At 35.3% G+C, this 27,614-nt stretch overlaps 1 protein-coding gene across 4 annotated transcripts in view; it reads right to left on the bottom strand.

Annotated features, from left to right (window-relative positions):
* Positions 1-6,767: 6,767 nt before the first annotated feature.
* The window catches only part of LOC147076245 (RNA polymerase-associated protein CTR9 homolog), a 578,712-nt gene continuing 557,865 nt past the window's right edge, over positions 6,768-27,614 (bottom strand). Inside the window, exons 1-5 of one of the 4 annotated variants that reach the window (XM_085941690.1) lie at positions 14,791-14,866; positions 13,185-13,279; positions 12,771-12,893; positions 11,623-11,860; positions 11,124-11,394 (exon numbers count right to left, since the gene is read on the bottom strand). In XM_085941690.1, coding sequence (XP_085797816.1) covers positions 11,254-11,394; positions 11,623-11,760 — 279 coding nt within the window. In that variant the 5' untranslated portion in view covers positions 11,761-11,860; positions 12,771-12,893; positions 13,185-13,279; positions 14,791-14,866 and the 3' untranslated portion in view covers positions 11,124-11,253. Of the gene's footprint in view, positions 7,242-9,215; positions 9,390-11,121; positions 11,395-11,622; positions 11,861-12,770; positions 12,894-13,184; positions 13,321-14,790; positions 14,867-27,614 lie in introns of those variants that run through there. The other 3 variants (XM_085941688.1, XM_085941689.1, XM_085941691.1) reach the window with 3 other exon arrangements.

Genomic DNA, 27,614 nt, shown 5'->3' with positions numbered 1-27,614 from the left:
CCATGCCATGCTAACTGGTCTTGTTCCCACGTACCAGATAGGTGGTGTTCATTCAGTTGGGCTCCCTAGCCTGTGTCGGCTGCGTCTGTCGTCAGGAAGTGATTGAATGTCGTTCTGTGTGTCAAATCTGAGGAGCCTATCACCTGGAGCCGCCACATGATGTCCTGTTAGGCCTGTGGTGGGATTGTCGTCTATTGGCGAGAATGTGACCTCGACAATATTGATGACTGGAGTTTTGTAGCCGTCGGCAATGCAACCTTCCTCGTGGAGGTAGGATGCGAAGTTAAGTCGCCCTAGAAGGGATTGAACATGTGCCTGCCTGAGGGACCAACTGCCCTTTTGTACCTGCATTAGCAGATGGTGACGGAGTGCTACACACTTCTCCGGCGACAGAAACCTCCGCTTGTGTGTGTCCCACGTGATGTCCAGGAACCATCATTGGCTTGGGTTCAGACAGGATCTTTTAATATTTATTAACCACCCTAAAGACTGTAGGAAGGTTATCCTGTATTCCACCTGAACCGAGACTGTTTCTCGGATTGGTTGGCTACTAAGAAGTCGTCTGGTAAGTGAATATTCTCAGCCATTCTTTCGTAGGCATTCGGCGACCCAATTATTGGTCAGGGATGCAAACATAATCGGAGCGGCTGACAGCACGAACGGGAGACACATGAATTGTAGGAGCTCCCCTTGGTAGGCTAGTCGAACGAATCGACGATGTTGAGAAGCCATGGGTACCTGGAGGTATGCCTGGCTTAGATCTATGATTACTAGCCAGCCTTCTGTTTAAGACGGCTGGAACCTCGTAATGGCGAATTAGTTTGAATGGCTTTGGCTGTAGGAACGCATTCAAACGCTTTCGGTTGAAAACAGGGCATATGGTCCCGATTCATCAGTAACAGGGTTGAGAGAAAACTGGGGGTTGGACCCGCTTCTTCTAGAACCCCTGAGTTCTTTAAATCCTTGATCTCGAGAGTGACCTCTGCTGATTGTTGCGTTTGAAATTCTTTCCGTAAAAGTAAGGAAGGACTTACCAATGGTGGTGTCCGCACAAGGTATGCGGGCTACTATTTTATTATGCGTTGTCCCCAAAACCCTCTTCGATTTTTTGGTACAGGCCCATCGCTGTTATGTTGTTTTGAGGATTGGTTGCCCAATCCACTAACCCTTGCATACCCTTCCAGAAGCTGTCCCATTGGGAAAACATCGTATTCTGGAGGGCCGCGATGGTCCTCTCCGTCAGATGGTTAGCTGATGATGAGTGGGCGCACCGACGCAACTTGTCACTTAGACCTAACTCTACGACTGTAGGGGCCCCCAAGAATTGTTTTATGGGCGTTGTGCCACTCCTTGCCGATCCCCCTGCTGAAATAAGGTACGTAACGAGGATACCTCAAACATTAGCATCTTAATCGACGCTCGTACGTTGAACTTTTCCTCCTGTAGCAGTCCTGTTTCGCCGTCTGATGTCCATTGCTTCTAGAATATCTTCCTCACGGTCATTCAGATGTTGCACCACAATCACTGATCACTTAACGTTCGTTCAAGATAAATTTTTGATAGTTAGAATGAACTGTCAGTAGCAACATGTAAACAATAAGAAAGGAAAATCCAGAAATGAAAACAAAGGAATGCCAAACTCCATACATAAAAAAGGCGCGCGGGTATGACCAGTAAATAAAAAGGGAGGAATGACCAACGAAACGAAAAAGGAAAACGAATTAGTAGAATATATCCTCACGCGAAGAAGAAAGTGCAAACCCTATCTCAAGGACTTCAAAGTCAAATTCGAATAATCATAATTTAAATTTATGGTGTTAAGTGGCACGCGTGTCCATATGGACATGCATTAATTGATTATGCAATAACACCACATAAACAAAAATAGTTCCATTTCTAATTACATATAGGTTTATAATGCATTCCATGGCAGAAATATTATTCTTTGAAACAATATAATCAGAAAACCACGGTTACCTTTAGCATAATAAGTCCATCTTTTTGTGATTATAAAATGAATGGCCACTTTGACACTTGATATTAATTTTATTATGTCAGCTAGATCATTCAAATGACGAACAATTATTGAAGCAGTGTCCGTGTGCACACTTGGACCGTGTCTACGCGGCTTTATGTAGATATTGACATCTCCGTCCAAGTCGTGAGCGAGAAGAGGCATTCATCTCCTCGCTCAGTTTGATGGTGTTTCGTCTGTCATTAGGACTTCGGAGGTGAACAAATTAAACACCAGAATTTTATTGTAGTCGGAGACGGCGAGATTTTGGCCCATTTCAGACGGGACACCAGTGTCGCACTCGATATAATATAGGAGGCTTTTTTGTAATCGAATAAAGGGACCTTTGTATTATGTTTATGAACGCTCAGAGCTAATGCCGCTAAGGCCGCGATTTACAGCATTGCTGGCATTATTAATATTTACTATTATTTTTTTTTACCTGCAATCAACACTCACTAGGTATGCGTCAGTTCAATAACGATTCAGGTTTCTCTAGACCCTCAGTGACATCCCCAATGGGGACAATCGGGGGTGTGACAATATATATTTTTTATTCATTTGTGTCTTTAAATTTATTACCACTAATACAGTCAACCTGGTTATCTTTGAACCCCTGGTTCATTGAACAAAACTGTAATATTTCAGGTCCATTTACCTGGATCACCCAATGTTAAAACTCCAACTTTTTTTGTGTGCATTTGTTTGTGCATCGTTAGTGCACGTTTGTGCACGATTTTTTTTCGTTTGTGCACCTATAATAACCGAAAAATTCCAATTTCAAATTGGGTGTTCCAGCTAAACGTTGGGTCACCCAATGTTGAAATTTCAACTTTTTTTGAGTGCATTCGTTTGTGCATCGTTAGTGCACGTTTGTGCAGGCGTTTATTTCGTTTGTGCACGCACATTAAGGGGGTTATTCGCATTTCAATTTGGGTGACCCAGCTAAATGCTGGATACTTGTGTCACTAAACTTATATTTTTTTCAAAATTTAAATTGTAAACACTAGTGCGTTGGTAGTTAACGTTAGTGCACGATTCTTTTTTGTCTTTTCATCTGTATTCAGCGCGCTATTTATTTTTAAGTTTCTATGCAAAACCTGACTGCGTGGGTTTAAAAATATTTCTTTTAGTAAAATCTCTTGTCGCATAGCTAATGCATAGCTAGCTAGTGCGTGAGTTATTTGATATGAAATATTTGATGAACGTTAAGTAGAACCATCCAACAAACTTTTTTAATTTTTTATTAGATCATCAATTTGACTATTATTAGCTTACGTTTGTGCACGTGCTTTTTTTGTTTTAGAGATTATATCGTGAGAGATATTAGTTCTCTAAATTCAGTGACTTGATACTTGAACAAATAAATTTGCTTTAAAAAATTTTTGTTAAGTGCATACGATTATGTATATTTATGTAAAATTTTAACACGATTTTTCAAATTTTTATCTTTTATATTAACCTAGAAAATTAATTTTGAGTGGCCGTCAAGTTTTAACACCAAACATTTTTTTTCCACATTTTTTAAATGCATACCTTTGAGTAATTTAATTATATGATTTTTCATATATTTTTTATTGTTTTTCCATGTAAATTACGCGAAAAATTCGCATTTTTTCATTTTCACTAAGTACCCTGTCAAAATATCCCGAACAAAAACAACCGCATCCGCATGGATGGTCTGGTCAAAAGAGTTTCGCAAAACAGCCAATACGGCTCCTATCTACCTGTTTTCCATTTATACTAATTGATGATAATCAACATCTTCGTGCTTCAATTTGGAAAGCACCTGTATATTATATTTTTATTGGTGCGTCGTCAAAATATACTTTGCAAAGCCATTCGCAACAGTTATAGCTGTCACCAAAAACTGTTTTCATCACTCCAATGTCACAATATAATAATATTATACTATTTATTGTTATTTATCTTACAAATTATTGATGGCTTTCACTGTATCTTTAGACCTCGTGCGTTCATAAATGTTTCGTTATGCATTAATTTATGACGGGCAAGCTTTATATCCAACGCTAGTTACTTTAAAAATCCCAATTTTAAGTACGTTTAATAATAAGACAACCAATAAACAAAATTATAAGTAGTTATTATCCACCTTATCGTTTCGATTGACAGCGTATGAATCATGTATAATTAATAGTTATTAAATATTTGTATTTTGTCATATATTGTCTATGATTATATGTATACTAAGTTTGTTGTCGTTGCCTATCATACGTCAAATCTTCTGTCACATGTGATGCGCCTTTCAGGTTTAGGGTACTGGAAATACTATTTAATACAAGTTTATCCGTCTATTTACCACATCCCTGCTTAAGCAGTTATAGTGGATAATTATTGTTCTCCCTAGAATTTTCCCAGCACCTAGTAACTACATTGAAGTATTCTATGGTAACAATGTCACGATAACGTCGATATTTTTTTCATTTCCTAATACCCATCATTTTATACACACCCAGTGCCGTGGTCAATATTGATGGATGAGCCATAATGCACCAGCACCTATGCCACATACGCTCCTTGAAAATAACTAGGATGCCATCTGAACTGAGAGAATCATACTCTGTTTAACACTGTCATGAGACTTGTAGCTCTATAGCACACCGGTGCGCCGCTAGACGGTAGGTGTGTCGCGGTGCATTGCTTGCAAAAAAACAAATATTTTTGTATATTATACGATAATTACTTAATAACCAAATTTGCGTACATATAAAAATATATGTTCGGTAATATATTTTAGCACCTGCATGAACTTAATAAAACAATGCAAAGTCAGAATGAAAATAATATATTGACGTGCTCTGATAAACTAGGAGTTAAGACAAGGATCTCTACAAATGTATCAAAGGACCTACCAGACCACCATTAAAAACAAGCAATTAATTTTGGATCCGTCTCAAAAACAATTAACTTTGCAGCAAAAGAAATTTCATCATTACATTCATACAATCAATACGACTGGATTCGAAACCCTTTCGCAACCAATGCCGAAAATTCTATAGAAGCGCTTTCGTTGAAGTTGAATTGAGAAACGATGGGACTCTAAAAACTAAATTTTGCAGATGTTCCATTGGCTATTTTCTGGATTTCGGTTAAAAAAGAATATTCTTGGATTTCCGACAAGGAGTAAGATAAACACAAATTACAAATTTGCTCACATATTAAAAATAATTGACTGCAGCGCTATTTTACTACGCTGGTATTAATAATTTAAAACATTCGATTGTAGGTTACAATAATTATTTATTATTATTGTGTCAATATTCGACAAACAAATATTCTTAACCAGACAACTAACCATAATTCAAGTGGATGTATTAATAAATACAAACATTCAATACCATTAATTTTACCTCAAACACCATTTTAAAAACTCTATTTTAGGGTATCACACTGTCTTTAACCTTAGCGATAGGTAGGAGGGGCAAATATCCTAGTCTGGGGTCCCCCTTCAGGATGTGGGGTCCATGTTTTGGTGTATAAATTGTTTAACATGCGGTGTGTCACTGTCTTCTGTGAAGACCTGTGGTGTGTCGTGGAGAAAAGGTTGCGGGGCACTGATTTACATACCGGTGCAAGTCAGTTTACAGAAAGCCAGGCGGGAACCGCGCCAATTTTTATTGCTGATTTTGGCAAAATTCATGAATACAAAAATGAAAACCTAACCTAACAAATAATCCAGTAGGTATATCAGCTATTTTCAAAATTTGTTTGCCGCTGGCTTCCTATAAACCGACAAGAACAATATATATACCTACTTGCACTGTTTGAAAACACCTCAGAAACATTGGTACTTAAAAAAATATGACACCTGACAGAATTCGAACCTGTATACATTGAATTCTGGCCGATGCGCTTTACCAATTTAGTCACCAGTATTATATCCAATTACGGCATAACTAGCCGTAATGTGACTGAAGCTTTTTACAAATTATGCTAGTATTATTGACCTTTGCGGCTTGGTAAGAATACAATGGGACACAGCTTCCAGCGGTTCCATTAATCGAGCAGATATGTTTTAAAATTGTGTTTTATGTTCATAAAGAATGTCACCCTCACAAATATTGTGATATAGTATATTCTATAAGATCCCTTTAGAGCAGTGTGGACTCCTCCAAAAGTGCAATTAGTAATATTATCAAGGCCTGAACAAAAACGATGCATGAGTGCGAGTGGGAAAGTATTCGGCACCCTTATAATCTCTGCGACACGATAAAAGGTCTACATATGTTTGAGTTAGTTTCCAAAAGTATCGCCGACAAATTGTGGTAAATCGCTTCACGTAGCGTCGAAGCTCGTGTTGCTAAATTGCTATTTTTTGTGTTAAACATAGTCATTGGTAAATATTTTTAGTTATTTAAGCAGGAAAGATGGTTTTATGTGTTGTATTAAAATATGGTAGCCGTACTGATAAGCAAAAAGATGGTATTACGCTTCATAGGTAAGTTGATACATGTTCGTGATAATTTATTTGTATATTATTATAGAAAATTATATTTTAATTCTGAGCGTCTAGTGCGAGCACTACCGAAATGGTCTATGGTCTCGAACATTTGTAGACGAATGCGTTCGCTCACCCACAAACCAAACGCATGGCACGCAGCTTCATTTAGCAATGCAACGGGTGGCGTCTAGATGTATCTATAGTCTATGAATATTATGCTCTCTGCGAATATAATAATATTTTATTACAGCTGAGCAAAGGAAAGGGTGAAAAAATGAAATTCAACATTTATCATAAAACATCAATTATTTATTAAAATACTTTAAACTACCTTTCTATTAACAATCATCAATCCAAGAGGTACTTAACTGGGTGGTCGACTTAAACTTAAAAATGTAAGGAGGTGTAACATGTAATTATTTCTTTGCTTGGTCTAAATATATTACAATAAATCATCAATGTTATAAAGGAAAAATCATGAAATTTATGATACAAAAATTAATCAATTTTCTGTGGGTAGGTAGTTACATAGGTAAGTATTGAAAGTAATAAACTTCTGTGACCAATCAAAACGTGGGCGGACATTCTTCTCAGGATGAGCACCATGGTGTAGAGTAGAGAGCCGTTACAAGGCCCAACTCGTCTGGCTCGTAGCAAAGCTATATTGGCTTCCTGGAGTCGATTCGCATACGACACAGCTCGGGCCATGTAAATCAAATCATCCACATTATGGTGAGCGTGGAATTTGTTCAAACAATTCTCATACTGCAAACAAAAAAGCATTGATAAGATTAAGCAAACGTGTACAGAAATTAACAGAATATTACTTAAAGTATTTGCTGTATAAACGTATACTACGTAGTCAACAATTTATTGTTTTTACATTTCATTGCTTGTTTGACCATTAGATGGGTGAGCAGCACATTGCATAGAAAGCCTTGGGGCATAGATAGCAGTGGTGAAGGGTGGAGGTAGGCTGTTAAGAACTGCCATAAATAGTGCACATTAAACTTTGTCAGTCATGCATATTTTTTTCATTGAAATAAGACAACTTACAGATGGTGTTGGGTTAGTTTTTAAAATTCAATTAAACCCTGCGAAAACAAGTCTTTTACAGATTAACATCCACATAGACTTTTTTGGAATACACTTTTTTTATCCCAAATTGCTCCATGAGATTTAGTCGATCACCCTTGTCATATAGATACACATATTTCGGACCATGAATTGGATCTACAATATGGCTGCTGCTCGCTATAAAGACGTGCTTGGTGAATTGTGTGAATCTCTAAACTGTTTTACAAGTTTCACAATGCAGATAATAAACACCTCTTCTCTGAAGTGTATATTGATCTATCTAGTATCAACGATGAAACAAAGACAGATGACAAAATGACTAAGATGGTTATACATAATTATTATATCTTTAAAAATGAAAGTTTATGTCTTGTATATTAATAAAAAATGGGATGATATAACTGCAAATCAGACTGCTCTAATTAAATCCAAGCTTCGATGTCATCTGGGAATTGATCAGTGACTTTCTTGAGATGTGCACGAGCTACATCTCGTTAAGATTGAAAGGTAGATTTAGCGTATAGTGATCCAAGAATTTTTATTATCTCGTAGTTCTTTGGTTGAGCCTTTATGACATTTTTGAAACATTGGGAGGCCCAGTGAAGGAATAATTGTTGAATACAATAAAACAACTTAATATATTTATACATTGGCTTTGCATGAATTATTTAAATTCGCCCACCATACAGTATTAACAATAATAATTACAACATTATAATAATATAGACTAGAACATAAATTTCAGTCCTCATACTTGATAAAAAAATAAGAAAAAACTCAACAATAAAGTTGGATGGCAAAATTAAAAAGTGGTCACGATCCTCAGCCATGAGTGAACGACCAAGAAGAAGGATGTATGTGGCAGTAAAGAATTATGGACCGAGAAAAATGGAGGAAGCTAAGGGAGGCCTTCATCCAACTGTAGATCGACCCCGGCTGATGATGATGACTTGATAAAAAGCTTAGTGCCCATACACACTTGCGGCAGGCCGCATCGCGGCTAGCCGCATATCGTTTTTTGTATGCCGGCTAGCCGCAGCGGCCTGTCAGAAGTGCGTATGGGTGAACAAAACAATTATTGTAAAGCAATTTTCTTAAGTGGTGAATACCAGGTCATATTCTATTATATACAAATTTTGATTCATAGATAGCATAAGGATCTCTTCGAATTTTCGTACTGACATACTAGTACTTTTTAATAGTTTAAATTAAATTATAGATTCTTCAAGATGTTACACAAGATTTAACAATGAAACATTCATCAATCTTCCATACATAACTCGAAACAGGTTCAGAAACAAACCTAATTGATAAAAATGTTAGAACATGACATGGGAATCAACCCTAGATTTATCGCATGCCAGCTGAGTCAGCTTGAGAAGATCCAAGATTTTTCGAATGGGTATTTTACTGAGGCTGTTCCAAGTTAACTATTTTCAATGAAGACTGTTACATTCTTAAATCACGTGTATTATTTAGGAATATCAACTGTTAAGCTGTGGACCCAATAGGTTGAGCAAACGATCAATTATATTTCTTGTAAAAAATATCTGTTATGAGACCTCTTCATGAGGCAGCCGAGATCCACATCGGATTGTAGGGCCAGTAAAAAATATATTTTTAACTGTACGCCTATACAAATATGATATAAAATATACATACATTCTCTGAATCCCCTCGATAAAATGATATACATCTGCTCGAGGCCAAAGTGCGGCAGGACAAATGCAGAAAGTGCAAACTGCGTAGCCAGGTCGCGGTTTCTCGTGCAAGTTAGTAACAGTTCTCCGCACACAACCCCCGATTCTCTGTTGTTATTGGACTTGGATTGTAACCCTGAAAACAAATTACAAGACAACTGAATGAACTGAACTGAGAAAAATTTTCACCCTGCTGAATTAAGCGGATAGACAAGGTTCTTGAATTACTATTATGATTACTAGATAGATGGAGCAATGAGATCTTTTTAAAATTTATGTAGAAAGGATTTTATTCTTTTCGTCATAAATTTCATTTCATACTCATGTGATATATGAAATTTATATCATAATATTTACATTAAGTATGTAATTTTATTAATCAGACATAATTATAGGTTCATATAATTTCTTCATGTTTTCTTTACAGACTTAACGGCCCACATGCTCAGCATAGGTAAAAATGGAGCTTTTATGGTATTCTTTTTCTTTTTTCTTTCGACCATGTCCGATCCTAATAGGATCATATGGGCCTCCACAGAGTAGAGGTTTGTATTGACAGATTTTGTTTTTAGGAGAAATGGATGTCAGCCATTTGCTCAACCTATTAGGTATATTCAGAGCATAATCCTGGACATTCCTTAAACGTTTTAGATAATCTATTTATATAATTTTGAAGCCTTATTATCCTTTATATTTATTTTAAACATTTGATGACTGCATAAAGTATTTTTATTACATAAAATAGTATTTTTTTAAACTTTTCGCTCTAATGTTTTAGAATATAGTCATATTTCGGTACATCCATGTGCAGTGGTATTAATATTTTTTAGATTCATTATTTTTTAAACGCATTTACAAAACCATTAGTAAAATTAATGTTAACATTATATAGTGACATATTTACGATAAAAAATTATATTTAATAATCTTTGTGATCCCAAATTTAACAAAAATTAGGCATTTTATTATTAAAAAATTGGCACGATTAACACATTTGAAGATAATTCTAAAGATACTAATTATAAGCTATGTCTTTGACCATTCAAATGTGATAAACATTCTACGAATAATGTTTGCTTTATAATAATTATTGACCTAAGAATAAGGTACTATTTTTTGAAATACGCCATATTTATTGGCATTTCCCAGTGGTTAAGCTACAACATACGGCCGTAGCTATAAATTGACAAATGATAAATGAAGTAGGGAGTAAGATCATGGTAATGCCCGTGTTTGAACATGTACCGATTTAAAAAAATATTTTTTTTCGGTTAGGTTAGATTATGGTTATGGCTACGGTCGTATGTTGTGGCTTAGCCACTGGGAAATGCCAATAGAAATGGCGTATTTCAAAATAATACTACCTTATTCTTAGGTCAATAATTATTATAAAGCAAACATTATTCGTAGAATGTTTATCAGTTGTGTGATTCATGCGCACTAGAAATCGTATCTGTGGATGATCAGGGTTAAATTATTGTTACACTATAATGGTTTTTCATTGGAAAAAATATTTTAAATATAAAATATTTTTTTTATGAGAAATGGATGTTTAGCCACTTGCATTACCAATTGGATCCAGAGTCATGAGTCATGACTATTTAGAATTTGAATATAAGATAGATAATGCAAAATTGCACTTGGCACATGGCATTCATCCGTAAATCAACAAAACTTAAAAAAACATGAGAATTAATGGATCTTTGATGAAATATGCAAACTCAATTTTGAAAAATTCTAGATATTCATTTTAACTGAATATTTAAAATATTATATTGAACTATTTTAAATGAGAGATGAGTATATTCTCATTTCACAGATTGACGTTTGCTGTGAAAAATATTTAAAACAATGTAAGTATCCCAAACCTTGCTTTATCCTGATTATTTAGCTTCATAAAGCAATGGCCCATGCCGAAACGGAGACGGAGAACAGCCAGGCGGTTGGGGTTGGTTCTCAGAGTTTCCCTGTAGAAGCCGAGAGCGCTGCGGTAGTCTTTTTTATTGAAAGCGATGCACACTTTCCAGAACAGCGAGGGGATGTTGTTGGAAGATTGATTCACCACAAAATTGAATTGCGCATCCACCGTCCACCACTTTATCACCCTCCAACAAGCACAAGTATGCTCGGCCCAAAAGATTCTGCAAAAAAAAAATACAGATGTACAGCATTTTCGCCGGTAAAGTAAATTCGGCTGTTGTATAATGAAAAATCAGTTGTTTTCATTTTGTTTTTCCAAGTCATGTTGTGAATGGATTGAACTTGTAAATTGTAAAGTTCACTTCATATTATTATATATAAAGAAATTTGAACAAAATTTGACTAGGTTGAATAAAATAGGTAATGAAAGTGGGTAGGTATCGTCTTACATGATCATACATGATGATTTTGTCGGCAGTGGTGTATAGGTTTGCGGCTTTGGTGAACAGATCCCGTTTCATGTTTATATTCTTTTCATGGTTAGCTTCCTGCACGCAGTATGTGGCGAGCATGTCCAGGCACCGCATCTGATCTTTCTCCGAGTTAGAATAATCGATGTTGGCCGCGGTGCGGCCCGCATCCAAGATTTTAATGAAGTCATCAGTTCTTTTTGTTTACGTACGGCACCTGTATAGAATACAAACATTTATATGAGAATACGCAATTTGAAAAATTGAAAGGACCCTCGCAAATGATGCTAATAGAAATCAAGATCCGACAGGTCCCATCCATTCATTCAAATATCATTCTCTCTGGACATAAAAATGTGGATAAATGTGGTTGAAAAATTAACCCTGCCTACATCGCAATAAGGGTTATTGTTGTACAAGATTTCTTTCCAAAACGCTAATATATATATTATATTATATTGTAGCAAGTAGTTAAATATTAACTTTACCCACATTGCAAAAAAAGGATTATTCGAGATTTTTGAAAGATGTCTTTGACCTATTCTGAAAAACTTGTCTACTTTAATATTGTGATTTTGTATGAAACGGTGTATTATTATGGTACTTATATCAATGTATACAAACGAGTAAGTTTTAATACCCGCTCGGTTATTGTAACTTGGTTTCTATGGGGCACTATTTCTTTCAAAAAGTTTGAAACGTCATATGATTAGCAAGGTCTTTTTTCATTGAGGCATGACCATAATAGATTAAATTGGACTAGAAATCATGCATTCTTGCACGCCAATCGAGATATCGGGAAGATTCTACAGGTGTCACTCTTAGCACAGCTATGAAAAACGCCCAATGTTCGGTACACCATGGTATACGCTCAACTATGTGTGTCGAGACGTGGTGGTTGGCGATGAAGAAAAGCAAACACCAGAGAGTAATCATTACCCATAAAAATTGATTAAAAAAGTATTCATTTAGTTATTTAGTAAAATATTAATATACCTATTCAAAAGGGTTCGCCATCCAGATTATAATTGATTAGATTAGATTACAATAGACTGTTTACCCTAGGAAATTGATGGTGACATTCTAACTTCATTACATTCCATGCGTAAAATCTTATAAGTACTTACTACTTACGCCAACATTGACATTGACCCAGATGATAAGTGGGATCTCTCTAGGCGAAGAATACTGAGTATTTTTTTTTATCTCATGCGGTAGGTAATAATTGTTCAGGATCCAACTTCGATCACCTAAAAACGATTTAGATTAGGCAAACGACATTGGTTACGTCACATGTCATAAAATGAAGTAAAATCACATCACAAAACTTTAGCTAGTTCAATGTAATAATTATAACGAAACTATACATTCAAAACACTACATTATTATAAAATAAGTGATGGTTTATCTTTACACTATTATCAAAAATCAAAATGTTTCGAAGTCGCATGACCAGGCACCTGCTGTAGGTACGAGGAACTAAAGAATGACGTCATTACATTTTAAGCTACTAGAGTAAAAAATAATTGCGCTGTACTTACCCGTGTTATGGGAATTCACCGTCTTCGAGCTGCATTAGAAAACTTGGGATGCCCCGTAAGGAATTATTGCTTTGCCGTAATCTATTTTCACATTGCTGCAAAATTCATAATATATTATATTTTCTTATAACGAATAATCGTCAACTTAACCCTTTGTCTATTGTACGGTATAACGATACGCTACGGCCTACGCCAATCGATGTATGAAGCTTCTCTAAGTAACATAGAAAAATAATGAATCATTTCAGCGTATAGGCATGTGGGGCTTATAAAATTTATATCAGAAATACGACTTGGAAGTTAAAGGCTTAAAATAGTATACGATCACTTCGTTATAGTTTTTTAGATCTGCTAACACATAAACAGTAAAAAATAATGATTCATATTACATATAACACAGCATAATAATTATTAATTACCTATTAATGATTTGCTGTATTTTTTGCCTAACAACGATATTATGGGTCAATGAGAAATGGGACCAGTCTCAGGAAATAAAAACTACAATTGAGATCGCAAGGAGCGCCTTTCTCAAAATGAGACGCCTCCTTAGCAATCGAGATCTTAACCTAGGTCTGAGACTGCGCATGGTACGTTGTTATGTGCTCTCAATTCTTCTCTATGGCATGGAAGTATGGACGCTAAACCAAGAGATGTCACGGAGACTTAAAGCTTTCGAGATGTGGCTGTATAGACGCATCCTCAAAATTCCTTGGACTGACCGGGTGACAAATGTTGAAGTTCTCAATCGAAAGGGGAAGGACCGAGAAATTCTACGTAGTATCAAAACCAGGAAACTACAATACCTCGACCACATTATGAGAGGACACATATACAGCATTCACCAACTTGTCATTCAAGGAAAGATCAATGGGAAGCGTAGCAGAGGACGGCGCCGCATTTCGTGGCTTAATAACCTCCGTGATTGGTACGAGTGCAGCTCCACCGAACTGTTCCGGGTAGCATACGACAAAGATAAGATCGCCTTGATGGTGGTCGACCTCCGCTAGGGGATGGCACAATAAGAAGAAGATAGGTACCTATCTCTATAAGGTTTATAGATTTTTAATAACACAGGTTTTCAATACGCCGTAAAAAATCAAATTATATGTGGGTACTTATAATATAAGTATTATTATAATTTAGGTAACTATTCTATTCATACATATACTGCATTCCTAATCGCTGAAAAGCCTCAATTAAAATAAAGACTCAACTCGGTGTTGTCGGCAAGTTAGGTACCTAGGTACCTATATCTCGCCTTAATGCCCTTAATCAATCTAATATTACGTTCAAAGCTGACTGGAAGAACGAAATAATGAGTTTAATAATTCTGTGAAGATAAAAAAACAGGAAGATCGCCTCTCTTCTAATTATAGCAAGGAATCAATCATTTTGAGGCTGCTGTTGAGAGATGTCCCAAGACTACAAAATGTTATAAAGGTTTTCGCAACGCCATTTTTTCATTGTACCTAGTCACCCAAGCATTTTAAACCTATAAGATACCTAGACGAAATAATATAGCTTGCCAGCGATTATTATTAACCAATGCCCATACAGGTCACATTAAGTGAAAAAAATGTATGATAGGTAGGTACCTACCTACCATTTATTAGTAATCGAGTGGCAATAGTCGTGCATGATTATCATTTTTGAGGTTTTTACGCCGAATATGTATAATATGTAGGTACATATCTATTTCTATGTATTTAATTAATACATAGATATGGTGCTTTTATTTATGAATTGGTCATAGCATAGTAGTTGGCCGTTTCAACTTTTGGTTGATAAAATAAGGTGTCAGTCATTATTTTATTACGTCGTCTGTTGATATGTATAGCTTGGTCTCCATTTTCATACAGAAAAACTTGAACCAAAATTATTCCCTGTGATTTTTTAAAAAAAGTTATTGGTGAAGACAAATACAAACACTTCAAAATGATAAACACCAGAAAGGCTGTGAAGACACCCCCAAAAATTATAACTTGTTTCAATATTGTGGAGTTATTTTAAAACATCAGAAAATGAAAAGACCAGAGCAGCATTAAATTTCACTGCCATAAGGTAACAGCTTCTACTATGCAAATATACAATAATATTGATGTACCTACTACATATGTAGGTATTCAACAGTTTTAAGAACACTAAATGATATAGAGCCACAGTCTAATCACGAACCGACAATCATTTACATAATATTATTATCTCGGCAAGATGACATTGAACCATCCACATCTGTTTATTTGATCCACTGTGGTGCAGTTGAAAACTATGTATTCCGTTTAAAAAACCTACTAGAAAATTGAAGAAAAAAATTAAAAACTTTTTTTTGCAATAGTGAAACAACAGTTGTTATTAAAATAGGTACGAGTAGGTAGGTACATAATTCGGAAAATATTATTCTTTGCAGATGATACATACTAGGAATTATCGATATTAATGGTATTATAATAATTATATTGTAACTATAGCAATTATTATATTTAACACAAAAAATATTACTCCAGTATTGGAAGATAATGACTTGTTTTTGTGTCTGCACTATGTGGTGCCAGATAATATCTCAGATGGTATTTCAGATAAATCCGGCATTCATAAGAGAAACAAGGACGATTCTGAAAGATGGATACAGAGAAGTACTAAAACCTGGTTTTTTCAATTATTTTTTTAATGGTTTTTTCATATTATTTTATGTTTGTTTTTGCAAAATCACTTATTTTCCACCAATTTTCTTAGAATTGGGCTCTTATCTTCAAAATTCTAGAAGCTCGTATATTTGTGTATTCCTTCGCTGCAAGGTTCTTTTGTGATTTCACGTTATTTTTCGGGTTCTGTAGACCTACTAAATTTAGGTCCCGGACCTGTAGCCCTTTTTGGAAATTCAGCCCTGCTTGTAAGGGTAAATAATTACAAATTTGGAGCACATCTGAAAACCGAACAGCTTATATTATATTGTAGACCTTGTAGGACTAATCGTTAATAAATAACCTAACATATTCTCACGAATCAGTTCTTACAACTTTAAGAACTATATACCTACATGCAATATTATCTCAATAACACGAAACGGAACGCAATTTTCAAAGAATCCACGAGCCGGAACGGTATCTTTTAGAATTTCACGAACAGGAACGGCGCTCCGGTGCGTTCCGGTCTATTTCGAGCCCTGGCTTGGTTGTATATTTAATGATGCCAATGTTTAATTTAGATCAGTGGTCCTCAGAAAGTTTTCTTGTGGTCCGCAATTTTTGGGCGTCCAAATGCTAATGCTAAAATTTTAATAAAACCTGTGCAACTGTAAGTATTTGAGCATTGTGTTTTTGTCCTTAAATATATTAATGGTTTTACGTGACGAAATTAACTGCTATCATACGTTATTATATAATATGTTTTCCTTATACGTTAGCGGTGCGTAAAACGTTTCTAATAATTTCAGTAATCCACAGCTGTAAAAAGGTTTAGAAACACTGATTTCGACCATTTTAAGGGACAAATAAACATTTTAAACATAGTATAGAAGTCTGTCAGAAATTTGAATTGAAAACTATTTCAGTCAAACAAATAATTTAGATGGACTAAAATACCTTGTTCAGCAAGAAAAGAAAAAATACCTACGCCAGAAGGGAAAAGGAATCTGACAAAATTACTGAAAAATATGTGTTTACAATAGACAATGCGTTTTGATATATCCAAAATCTAATGTGTCCAGCGCATATTTTAAAACAAAACTTGCCATTCATAATTTTACTCTCTGCAACCAAAAACGATTGATGGTCTTTGCAATGTTTTGATTGAAGTCGAAAGTGGGCTTACTGCAAATTAGCTTTCCAGTGTAATATGTCAATAATTTACTCTTCCTCTTCTGCCTCTTTCTACGACGACGACGACGACGACTATAAAACCACTATTCTGTATAGTGATGGAGCAGGGAAAAAAACCAGGAAAAAATTTAGTACTCACCAATGCTTTATTAAATTAATATTGCAATGCCACGTAATATCACCAATGTACATTAAAAAAAGGAGAAGGACCACACTCAAATTGAGGTTGAACGATTCGCTCTGTAATTGAAATGAGGTTGAGAAATAAAAAAAAAGTGTTCATGCTGATTATATAACTGCGTTTAAAGAAGCCTGGAAAAACCTAAGCCATACCATGTCACAATCTCCGCCTATAGTAATAGGGAACGACTCTACCTACGCTATGACCGGTCCCAAGCCCGGATAAAGGATGAGGGTTCGTCGTAGGGTTAATCACCCAACACGGTAAAAAAAACCCTGATTACGAACCCCGGACTCCCCATAAACCAACGACCCAAGCAAAGAATTAAGGACAAACGATTATATATACAATGTGGCACATGGAACGTACGCACTATGTTGCAGCCGGGCAAGATGGAGGAGGTTGCAATTGAATTGCATAAGTATAAAATGAGCGTGACTGTATTGCAGGAAATAAGATGGGAGGGCGCAGGTTTCATAAACAAGAGAAACTACACTTTGTATTACAGTGTATCTGCAGGTACGCAGGGTCGCTATGGAACTGGGTTCTTAATCAGCTCTGATATCCGCAGGGCAGTACTAGGATTTGAGCCAATTAGTGAGAGATTATGTAAACTTAAACTGAAAGGTACACTTTTCAATATTACGTTCATCAACGTTTATGCCCCAACTGATGATGCGACCGAGGAAATTAAGGATAGATTCTATGAAGATCTGCAGAGAGCCTGCGAAAAAGTCTTCCCACATGATGCTCTAATTGTCTTTGGAGACTTCAATGCAAAAGTTGGAAAAGATGAAGCATTTAAATAAGTAGCTGGGCAGCACAGTTTGCATCAAACGACAATCGATAATGGTGAACGTCTATGCTTTTTAGCGGCTGCAAATAATTTATTAATTAGTAGTACATGGTTTAAACATAAAAATATCCACAAAGGAACCTGGAAAATACCTGGAAGTAATACATGCAACCAAATAGAATGATCACATTCTTATATCAAAAAGAAGAGCGACAACAGTGGAGGATGTGCGCGTCTGCAGAGAAGTCAATTGCGATTCTGATCATTTCCTGGTGAGAGCAAAATTAAAACAAAAAATCTCCTTAATACTGAAAAAAGTAGGCCAGAGAAGAACTAAATGGAGAGCTGAAAAATTGAGGGATGAAGAAATTTTGGATAAATACCAGGAATCTATAGAAACAAACTTAAAAATGACTTTAATAACCGATGATGTGAATGTGGACTGGGAAAATACAAAAAACTGTGTTATCACGAGTGCCACAGAAATTCTGGGGGAAAACAAAGCAAAAATAGATGCAGGATGGTTTGATGATGATTGCAGGCAAGCACTGTTTGAAAAAAAATGAAGCAAGGAAGAAATGCCTACAAAGGGAAACTCGCCAAAATTACGAAACTTATAAAGAAAAGAGAAAAACTGCAACAAAGCTCTGTCGAGAGAAAAAGCGATTGATGCTCATGAGAATACTTCAAGACATGGAATGTCAAAGAAGAAACAATGATCCCAGAAAATTTTACAAGACTAAATCCTATCAACCCTGATTAAACTCCTGTAAGGATAGTGAAGGACAAATGCTGATCAAAAAGAAGGACATCATGGAAAGATGGAAAGGCTATTTCACAACACTTTTAAATCAGGCTTATAATAATGGTCATGAGGAAACGGAAGAAGTATTGTACCACACTGCTGAGGAATTTATTGATGAGCCTACTCTACCTGAAGTAAGAAGAGCATTAAGAACGCTGAAAAACAATAAAGCACCTGGAACCGACAGGATAACAGCCGAGCTGATAAAGACTGGTGGCCCTACACTGGAAGCAAATATCCACAAGATAATTCTCAATATTTGGGAAAAAGAAATTCTACCTGAGGAATGGAAGATGGGTATAATAATCGTGCCTATTCTGAAAAAGGGAGACAAAACAATCTGCGATAACTACAGAGGGATCACAATTCTAAACACAGCTTATAAAGTTTTCTCATCTGTACTGTATAGCAGGTTAATGATCTATGGTGAGGAAATCCTGGGAGAATACCAATGCGGCTTCCGACCAAATAGATCCACCATAGATCACATCCATCTCATGAGGCAAACTATGGAGAAAGCGCACGAATACAACCTGACACTCCACCACCTGCTTATTGATTTTAAACAAGCTTTCGCCAGTGTGAATAGGGATAAGATGCTGCAAAGCCTAAAAATACTGGGAATTCCCTTAAAACTAGTAAGGCTTATAAAGACCACACTGACGGATACTAATTACAAGCAGATCCAAACAGAGGATGATCGACCATGGTGGCACTATGAAAATAAAAGCAGAAAACGCTGGGCTGGAAATAAGCCAGTCAAAAACTAAGTATATGGTCAGCACACGCGATCAGGTACCGCTGCAGAATATAGTCATAGGACAGCATGCATATGAAGGGGTGGACAAGTTCACGTATCTCGGATCCAGCCTAAATACCCAAAATAAGACAGCAGAGGAGATAAAAATCCGCCTTATCTCCGGGAATAAATGCTGGCATGCCTGCAAGCGACTGGTGGGGTCGAAAATTCTAGGCCGAAGAAGTAAACTTCTAATTTATAAAACGATTATAAGGCCAGTGGTCACTTATGGCTGTGAGACTTGGTGCTTGACTCAAAACGAAGAAAACAAATTAGCTGTCTTCGAGCGAAATACTCCGAAAAATCTTTGGACCCACGTTGGAAAATGGGAACTACAGAATTAAAATGAACCACGAGTTGGAAGAGCTGATTGAACAGCAAACAATCATAAGACACTGTAAGTTCCAAAGACTACGATGGGCGGGGCATGTGGAGAGAATGCCTGAAGTTAGAGCGCCAAGGATCATGACGAAGTGGCTACCCCAACGGAAGAGACCCAGAGGCCGTCCAAGAAAGAGATGGGCTGACGCCGTAGAAATTGACTGGCTTCATATAGGAAGATCCGGTAACTGGAGAAGTGTGGCGAGAGACCGGAGTGAGTGGAGAGCGGTTGTGGAGGTGGCCAAATCCCACCCCGGGATGTAGCACCGTGGAAGAAGAAGAAGATACCATGTTACATATTTATGCCATCAATTTAATAAAAAAAATATTGGTGTTAGATTTTACAAATCCATAGGTACGACCAGGAGGAAAACTAATGAGCACTGCAATATAATGGATCTAATAAATGGAAATATTAATTTAAACTGCGTTTTGGTGAAGAATAGCAAGAGCTCCCTCCAATCTCTTTGTCCCTGTACGAATAAATTAAAGTACTATTATGCAACCAAAATTCTTTGCAGCCTTCCTCAACTAAATCAAGAAAGGCATGAAATAAAATAACTAAGAATACCTTCAGTTCTTGAAAACAAGTATGGTGGCTGATTATCACTAATTTTATAATAATCTGTCATTTGAAAGCTAACTCGAAAATTAAAATGAATTAAATATTATTTTGTTCATTTATGTGATGCTTATTACCCCTATTTATGCGATTTTATTGAATTTTCCAACATAATGTAGACAAGCAATAGATACTGTAAAACTTGGTGCTGTTTATTTTAATTCAAACATTGTAACTCCCAGCTCAAATCTCAAAAAAACAAAAGCAAACCATGTAACTCCTCTATATTCTATGTCAATAAATATTTTGTAAAAATTACCAGATTTACTCATTTATAACATTAAAATACTAAAAGTGTTCAAATTTCCTAACAAGTTCCGCGCATTTAGTTGACGAAATGTCATTCCAATATTATCTTTTGAAGAAAATATCGTTGCATAAAAATACATTGCATTTTTCAAAAATATGCATACCAACGTAATTATTGTATTATAACTTATTTATTTCTTATTACGGATCATAAGTTAAAAACAAAAGGTACCTAAGTATACTTATTATTTACTCCGTTTTTGCTTATGAAATTAACAAAATCATAAATAAAAAGACAAATTTTAAGTTTATTAATGATTTTTTTTAAGATTTGACACTTTTGTGTATACAAAATATTAAGTTTTAAGTAATCTATTATAGACCGAAATATTTAGAGAGCATACACCGTTCTGGCTATTTTGCGAGACTCTGTTGACTGGATCTTCCAAACGGATGCGGTTGTTTTTGTTCGGGATATTTTGACGGGGTACTTAGTGAAAATGGAAAAATGGGAATTTTTCGCGTAATTTACATGGAAAAACAATACAAAATACATAAAAAATCATGTAATTAAATTACTCAAAGGTGTGCATTTAAAAAGTGTGGAAAAAAAATGTTTGATGTTAAAACTTGACAGCCATTCAAAATCAAATTTATAGCTTAATGTAAAAGATAAAAAATTGAAAAATCATGTTAAAAGTTTAAAAAAATATATGTAATCGTATGCACTTAACAAAACAATTTTAAGGTAAATTTAATGGTTCAAGTATCAAGTCACTAAATTTAAAAAAATAATATCTCTCAAGATATAATCTCGAAATCAAAAAAAGCACGTGCACAAACGTAAGCCAATAATAGACAAATTGATGACCTAATAAAAAGTTAAAAAAGTTTGTTGGGTGGTTCGACTTAACGTTCATCAAATATTTCATATCAAATATCTCACGCACTATATGAGAAAAAAATTAAAAAAGTATGCAGAATTGCGCATTTTCTATGCGACAAGTTATTTCATTAAAAAAAATATTTTTAAACCCACGCATTCAGGTTTTGCATACAAACTTAAAAATCAAATAGCGCGCTGAATACAGATGAAAAGGCAAAAAAGAATCGTGCACTAACGTTCACTACCAAGGCACTAGTGTTTACAATTTAAATTTTGAAAAAAATCCAAGTTTAGTGACACAAGTATCCAGCATTTAGCTGGGTCACCCAAATTGAAATCTGAATAACCCCCTTAATGTGCGTGCACAAACGAAAGAAACGCGTGCACAAACGTGCACTAACGATGCACAAACGAATGCACACAAAAAAAGTTGAAATTTCAACATTGGGTGACCCAACGTTTAGCTGGAACACCCAATTTGAAATTGGAATTTTTCGGTTATTATAGGTGCACAAACGAAAAAAAATCGTGCACAAACGTGCACTAACGATGCACAAACAAACGCACCCAAAAAAATTTGGAGTTTTAACATTGGGTGATCCAGGTAAATGGACCTTAATATTTCGTTTGACAATTTTATTTCCTCTATTACTAGTGTGGGATACTTGATCCAAATATGTTTTGTATGTTTCATGAATACACCATCTACTATAGACGAAAATAATATGACATCTGTCAAACGATTTCCCGCTATCTGAAGAAAGTCGTTAAGACGTGTCAGCTCTGAGATTACGTTATTTCAATTGAATTTCTTAAGCTGCTAAACTTGGTTTTACGGTAAGCTATTACTCTTATTACTTTGTATAATCATTATCCTAACTACAAAAGTATTAGAGGATGTAAACTTATATGTGTTTATAGTAAAATTCATACTAAACCTAAGGTCATCCCATCATCTCACGCAGAAACCAAAATCCGACAAACTGGTTGCTGTTGGAACTTATAACCTCAAACTGTCAAACCCATTGTCTTTTCTAGGTACTTTTCCTACTACTATTGTAAGCTTTTTAAGGTAGAAATATTTCTCAACATCTGCCACATATTTTAAAATAAAAATCAGTCCGCCCATCTTTAACTTTTGACGTCTTGGCTTGTTATTTCTTGTTCAGTGTTACCAATTTTGGGATGAAAATATGATTTTTTATCGAACCTACTGATATTGGTACCACTGTTTAATGGGTGACTGGCAACTGAGAGACTGGGTGACTAGCATGTCGCGTCTTTTCAGTTTAGTAGCGAACGTTTTGAAACTGAGAGATTCCAGTCTTGCCGTCAGCGAGCCGCCATTGAAATATATTAGCTAGATACCGGAGTTTCAGTCACGTCTTTCTCGAGTATTCACGTGAGCGGATGGCCTAAAGGTTCAATCAAGCCATCTTCAAACGCTGTCTACCTCAAAGAGATTGGACGGTGCCCACAGAGGAAGCACATAAATGTCAGACAGAAGCTCGTTTCGTGGGCAAAGTGCCAACACAAGAAATGGACCGTGCTCGGACATAAAAACGCCCCATTGAGTTTTTTTAATCAATACTTCAGCTTGCAACCAATTTATGATAAGCGTATTTTTATTATGGAAAGTTCCCACAGTAAAAACTTTATTCTGATTGAGGGTTAGAAATAATAATAAAAGTATTTTGTTTTTAATAGCAATACAAAAAACACAATATTTTGAAAAATTAAACACAAATCGGTTAATAATAATAATACGTCCATGTATACAAATTGGTAAATCTTGGAATAACAAATATGATCTTGTGTTTCCATATTGTTCATAGTAATATATAAAATTACATAGTATTATTGTTTAAATAAAACTGTTTAATACAAAACACAGATATGTTGAAAAATAATAACTCAGGTTATTACAAACCAAAAAAAGCTTTCAAATTCTTCTGCTTCAAAATTATCGCACCTGTTTCCACATGTAGGTATACGTATTTTTAAAATATTTTATGAAATTATAACACGGGTTTGTTTTTGACATATTATTGTTTATACATAAAACTATTAGTAATACCGGTTTATTACGGTTATAAGGAATACACCCGTGATGTAGCCTTCAACTTCTCAAAAAAGCCAGCAACGGGGGTGTCATTGGCCGTAGTGACAAAATCATTGAACTCGGTTATGGGGATAGATGAGTATTTTTTGACAAGTAAGTATCTATTATGGCTTGGTTAAATTGAATTTTAAAAACTAACCAACATCAATGTAAATTGAAGACTTATTTCAATGACAAAGTTTAATGTGCACTATTTATGGCGGATCTTAACAACCTACCTCCACCCTTCGCTATTGATAGAAGCAAGCCATCGGAGTACTCCTGCGTAGGACAAAAAACATATTTATTAATTATTATTATTCTTGTCAGTTCTAGTAGATGTTTATTCTTTTTGTAGCATAGGTAATTAATTTTATGTTTGATATTCTTTTTAGATAAACCGAGGATACACATCATCATCATGCATATCAATATTTTACCATCAGAGATATTGATCGAAGTATTCGCTTATCTCGGATATAATTCTATTGTTAATGTGGAACGAGTATGCAAGCGATGGAGAGACGTCGTTGTGAGTCGCAGAATTTGGGATCAGATGCCGATCGAGTACAACAACTGTTACAATGCAGACTCCATGGTGAAATTTGTATCGAAATATAGCAACCACTTCAAATTGATCGGATTCATTACATTCGTTCGGGCGAATTCCGAAGATGTGGAACACATTTTACTCAGATGCCCTCAAATTAACAATCTCGTTCTGCTGAAGTGTTTTATAAATTATGCATTATTGAAACATATTCAGTCTCTTCATGGTTTAAAAAAGTTCGTTATTACAGATTCCTTCTATGAAAAAGACGGATTTTGTAGTATGGATCAAGAGTCTGATATTGAATTTGGTCACCATAAACTATTGCATACTTTGAAGTGCAATATTGGTTTGAGTGACCGCAATTTTGACGATTTCCTTTTGTGTCAAAACCTCACACACTTAGATATTGTCAAATTAAAGCGACTAGTCTCACAAGAAAATATGATAAAATTAATAATTCAACAGAAGTACAAATTAAAATCATTGAATATCAACGGCCATGGGTCATACGATGATACCATTGTTAAACACATTTCTGAATGCCCAAATATTTATAAACTTTCATTGTTCTCATGCGATGGTATGACAAATACATGTCTAAAATATTTAAGTAAATTACAAAAGATGGTTCATTTGAACTTGGCTTGCAACAATAATTTTACCTCAGAAAATTTGATGGAATTATTTTCAAAAACGGTTATTTTGGTGAGACTTGGATTATGTAGAATTGAAAATGTCAATATTGAAGTATTGGACGTTGTGGCAAAAAGGTGTCTTCATATTAATTATCTTAATCTTGCTTTCTGTCCATTAATTCAGGATAAACGGGTCCTGATTGCAAATATGTTTCCTGAACCCCACGTAACGTATGGCGGACAGCAATGGTCGGTGAAGGTATCTTTGTGAAATCGTGCATCTACGCCAGGGGGAGGGGGGGGGGGGGGGGGGCAAACTTTTTGGATGGAGGACCAAATTCAAGAATTCAAAATGAGCGGCGGGCCGCAAGTAAAATACCATTTTTAGATATACGCTATTTATTATCACGAAAAATAAACATTACAAAAAAAATAATGAAAACAATGAAACTGTTGTATATTTTTGAACATTTTTTAAAATTCAGGTGTTAATTTTGTAGTTGATATTCTCAAAACTACTTGTAAATGGGCATCGGAGATATTTGATCGTAAAGAATTTTTATTGAGGTTCATGATCGAAAATGTTTGTTCACATAATATATAGGTTGATCCAAAAATAACGAACATTTTTCTTGCATAATCTTTAAGTTGGTCGAATTTGTCTGAATTAAGGGCATTGTAAAATTTGGAGATTTCTTCACGACGATGCAATTCTCTTAAATCAGTGTCACACTATCAATATCTATATATCAATATCAATATCTATTGAAATCGATGCTCAGCGTAGAAAATAGTGGTTACATAGTGTGAGACGAGACGCAATGAAGACGTACTGAGATAATACATCTACGAAATAATAAATTCTTCAAATTTTAATCTATTGTCAATATTTTTTTAAAAAGTTATTCGTAATCAGAAGTACAATTAATGATGGCGGGCCGCAAAAAAATACCCGGCGGGCCACAGTTTGCCCCCCCCCCCCTCCCCCTGATCTACGCCATTCTTTTATTGAAAATAAGTAACTGAAAGTGTTGGCATTTTTTAGTATATGATAGTTTTATGTTATTATACTTAAGTACAATAAAAAAGCTCAAAAACTTTTGACTGTTTAAGTAAATGTTTTAGTGATTATTTTTTAAGCAGTTTATACTAAATAGTTTTGTATACAAATTAAGACTGTTGCAGTTCTTTATATTTAGTATATAGGCAAGTGGCAATATTTGTATTTATTTAGGTATGTTATGCCAGCGCTTCATTGGCGAGCCAAAAGTATGAGCGCACTTCACGTTGAACTTCACTGTATCGGCACCTGCATGATTCAATGAACGACAATTAAACGTAGTTATTCAGAATGTAGCCAGCCCATAACCTTTATTTGCTTATGTTAATATATTTATAATTTGGATGGCCTTTATACGTTTATTTTCTCTCAAACATGCCATACCTGATAAATTTAAATAAAAGTAGATTTTATAAATCAAATAATTAAAAAAAATATATATCGGACTTTATCATGACAGGCAGAAGTCACTAACTCCAAATACACAGTTCTGAGATATACAATGTTTTGTGTTTTTGGTATTCTCAAAATTTTTGTAAAATCTTTATTTTTGAGTTATTCATTATTTTTATTTTTTATATGATCAATAATCTTAAATCGTGACTTCTGCCAGTCAAGCAGCATTACTTTTTCTATATAATGAACTAAAGTTAGTGACTTCTGCATGTACGCCCACGCTATAATTACTGACATCATAAAATGATAGTTATGTTTAATAAATAATTTCAACTTTATATTTATATAATATAAAAAATAATAGATTAATTAAAAAGGTGACATTTTTACCGTGCACGATTTTCTTAAATGGGTTAATCCTTTGAAGTTTAACGGTTTTAAGGTTTAAACGACTAGAACACACCTGGAAGCGAATAATGCCTATATACGTGCGTGGATTTACTGGCAACAATAGTGTGTAAATTCAATTATAGCTATAACTGTTAATACTCTGAAGACGAAGAACTCACGTGTGAAGGCTAGCTTCGTTCCAGGTACTTTGGTGATGAGAGTCAGGCATTTCAGGGGTTTGTGATACCAATTATAACGGGCACGAGCATAAATTGATAACACAGATATTTGGTTGTATAGTGGTCCGCGCGGACGTGTTTATTCATTGAAAAACATTGGGCATTTACACATGGGGGATGAACATTAATTCAGTATGACTAAGATATTTGCGATTATTATGGAGCGCGTTTTTGCGCCAAAAAGTCTTTGTTTGTCGCGAATTATGAAAGTCGGTTGTTTAAGGGCACGTAATAATTAATTGGTTTACACAGCACTGTCACTGAGGGGTTGATTAACCTTTGGGCATGACACTGGGCCGCACTTTTATTAGGCTGACGAGGGGTGACGCGTAACTCAAACAAAAAATCGCACGCGTCTTAATACTCGGGGGATAAATTGTTGACTGTCCTCCTGTTTTAAAAATGCATCCATCTAGGCGTCGTGCAAGGGGAGGGCTTGACAAACTGCAAGCGTATTCCGGCCTTCACAAAGTCCCATTATGTCTTCAGGCTCAGCTTCTTGGGTTTGCTCGACCG

This window comes from Rhyacophila brunnea, unplaced genomic scaffold, assembly GCF_057557595.1.
Source record: "Rhyacophila brunnea isolate RB1 unplaced genomic scaffold, BYU_Rbru_1.0 scaffold_13, whole genome shotgun sequence".
NCBI lineage: Eukaryota > Metazoa > Arthropoda > Insecta > Trichoptera > Rhyacophilidae > Rhyacophila > Rhyacophila brunnea.
This window is presented reverse-complemented; position numbering and strand designations above follow the sequence as displayed.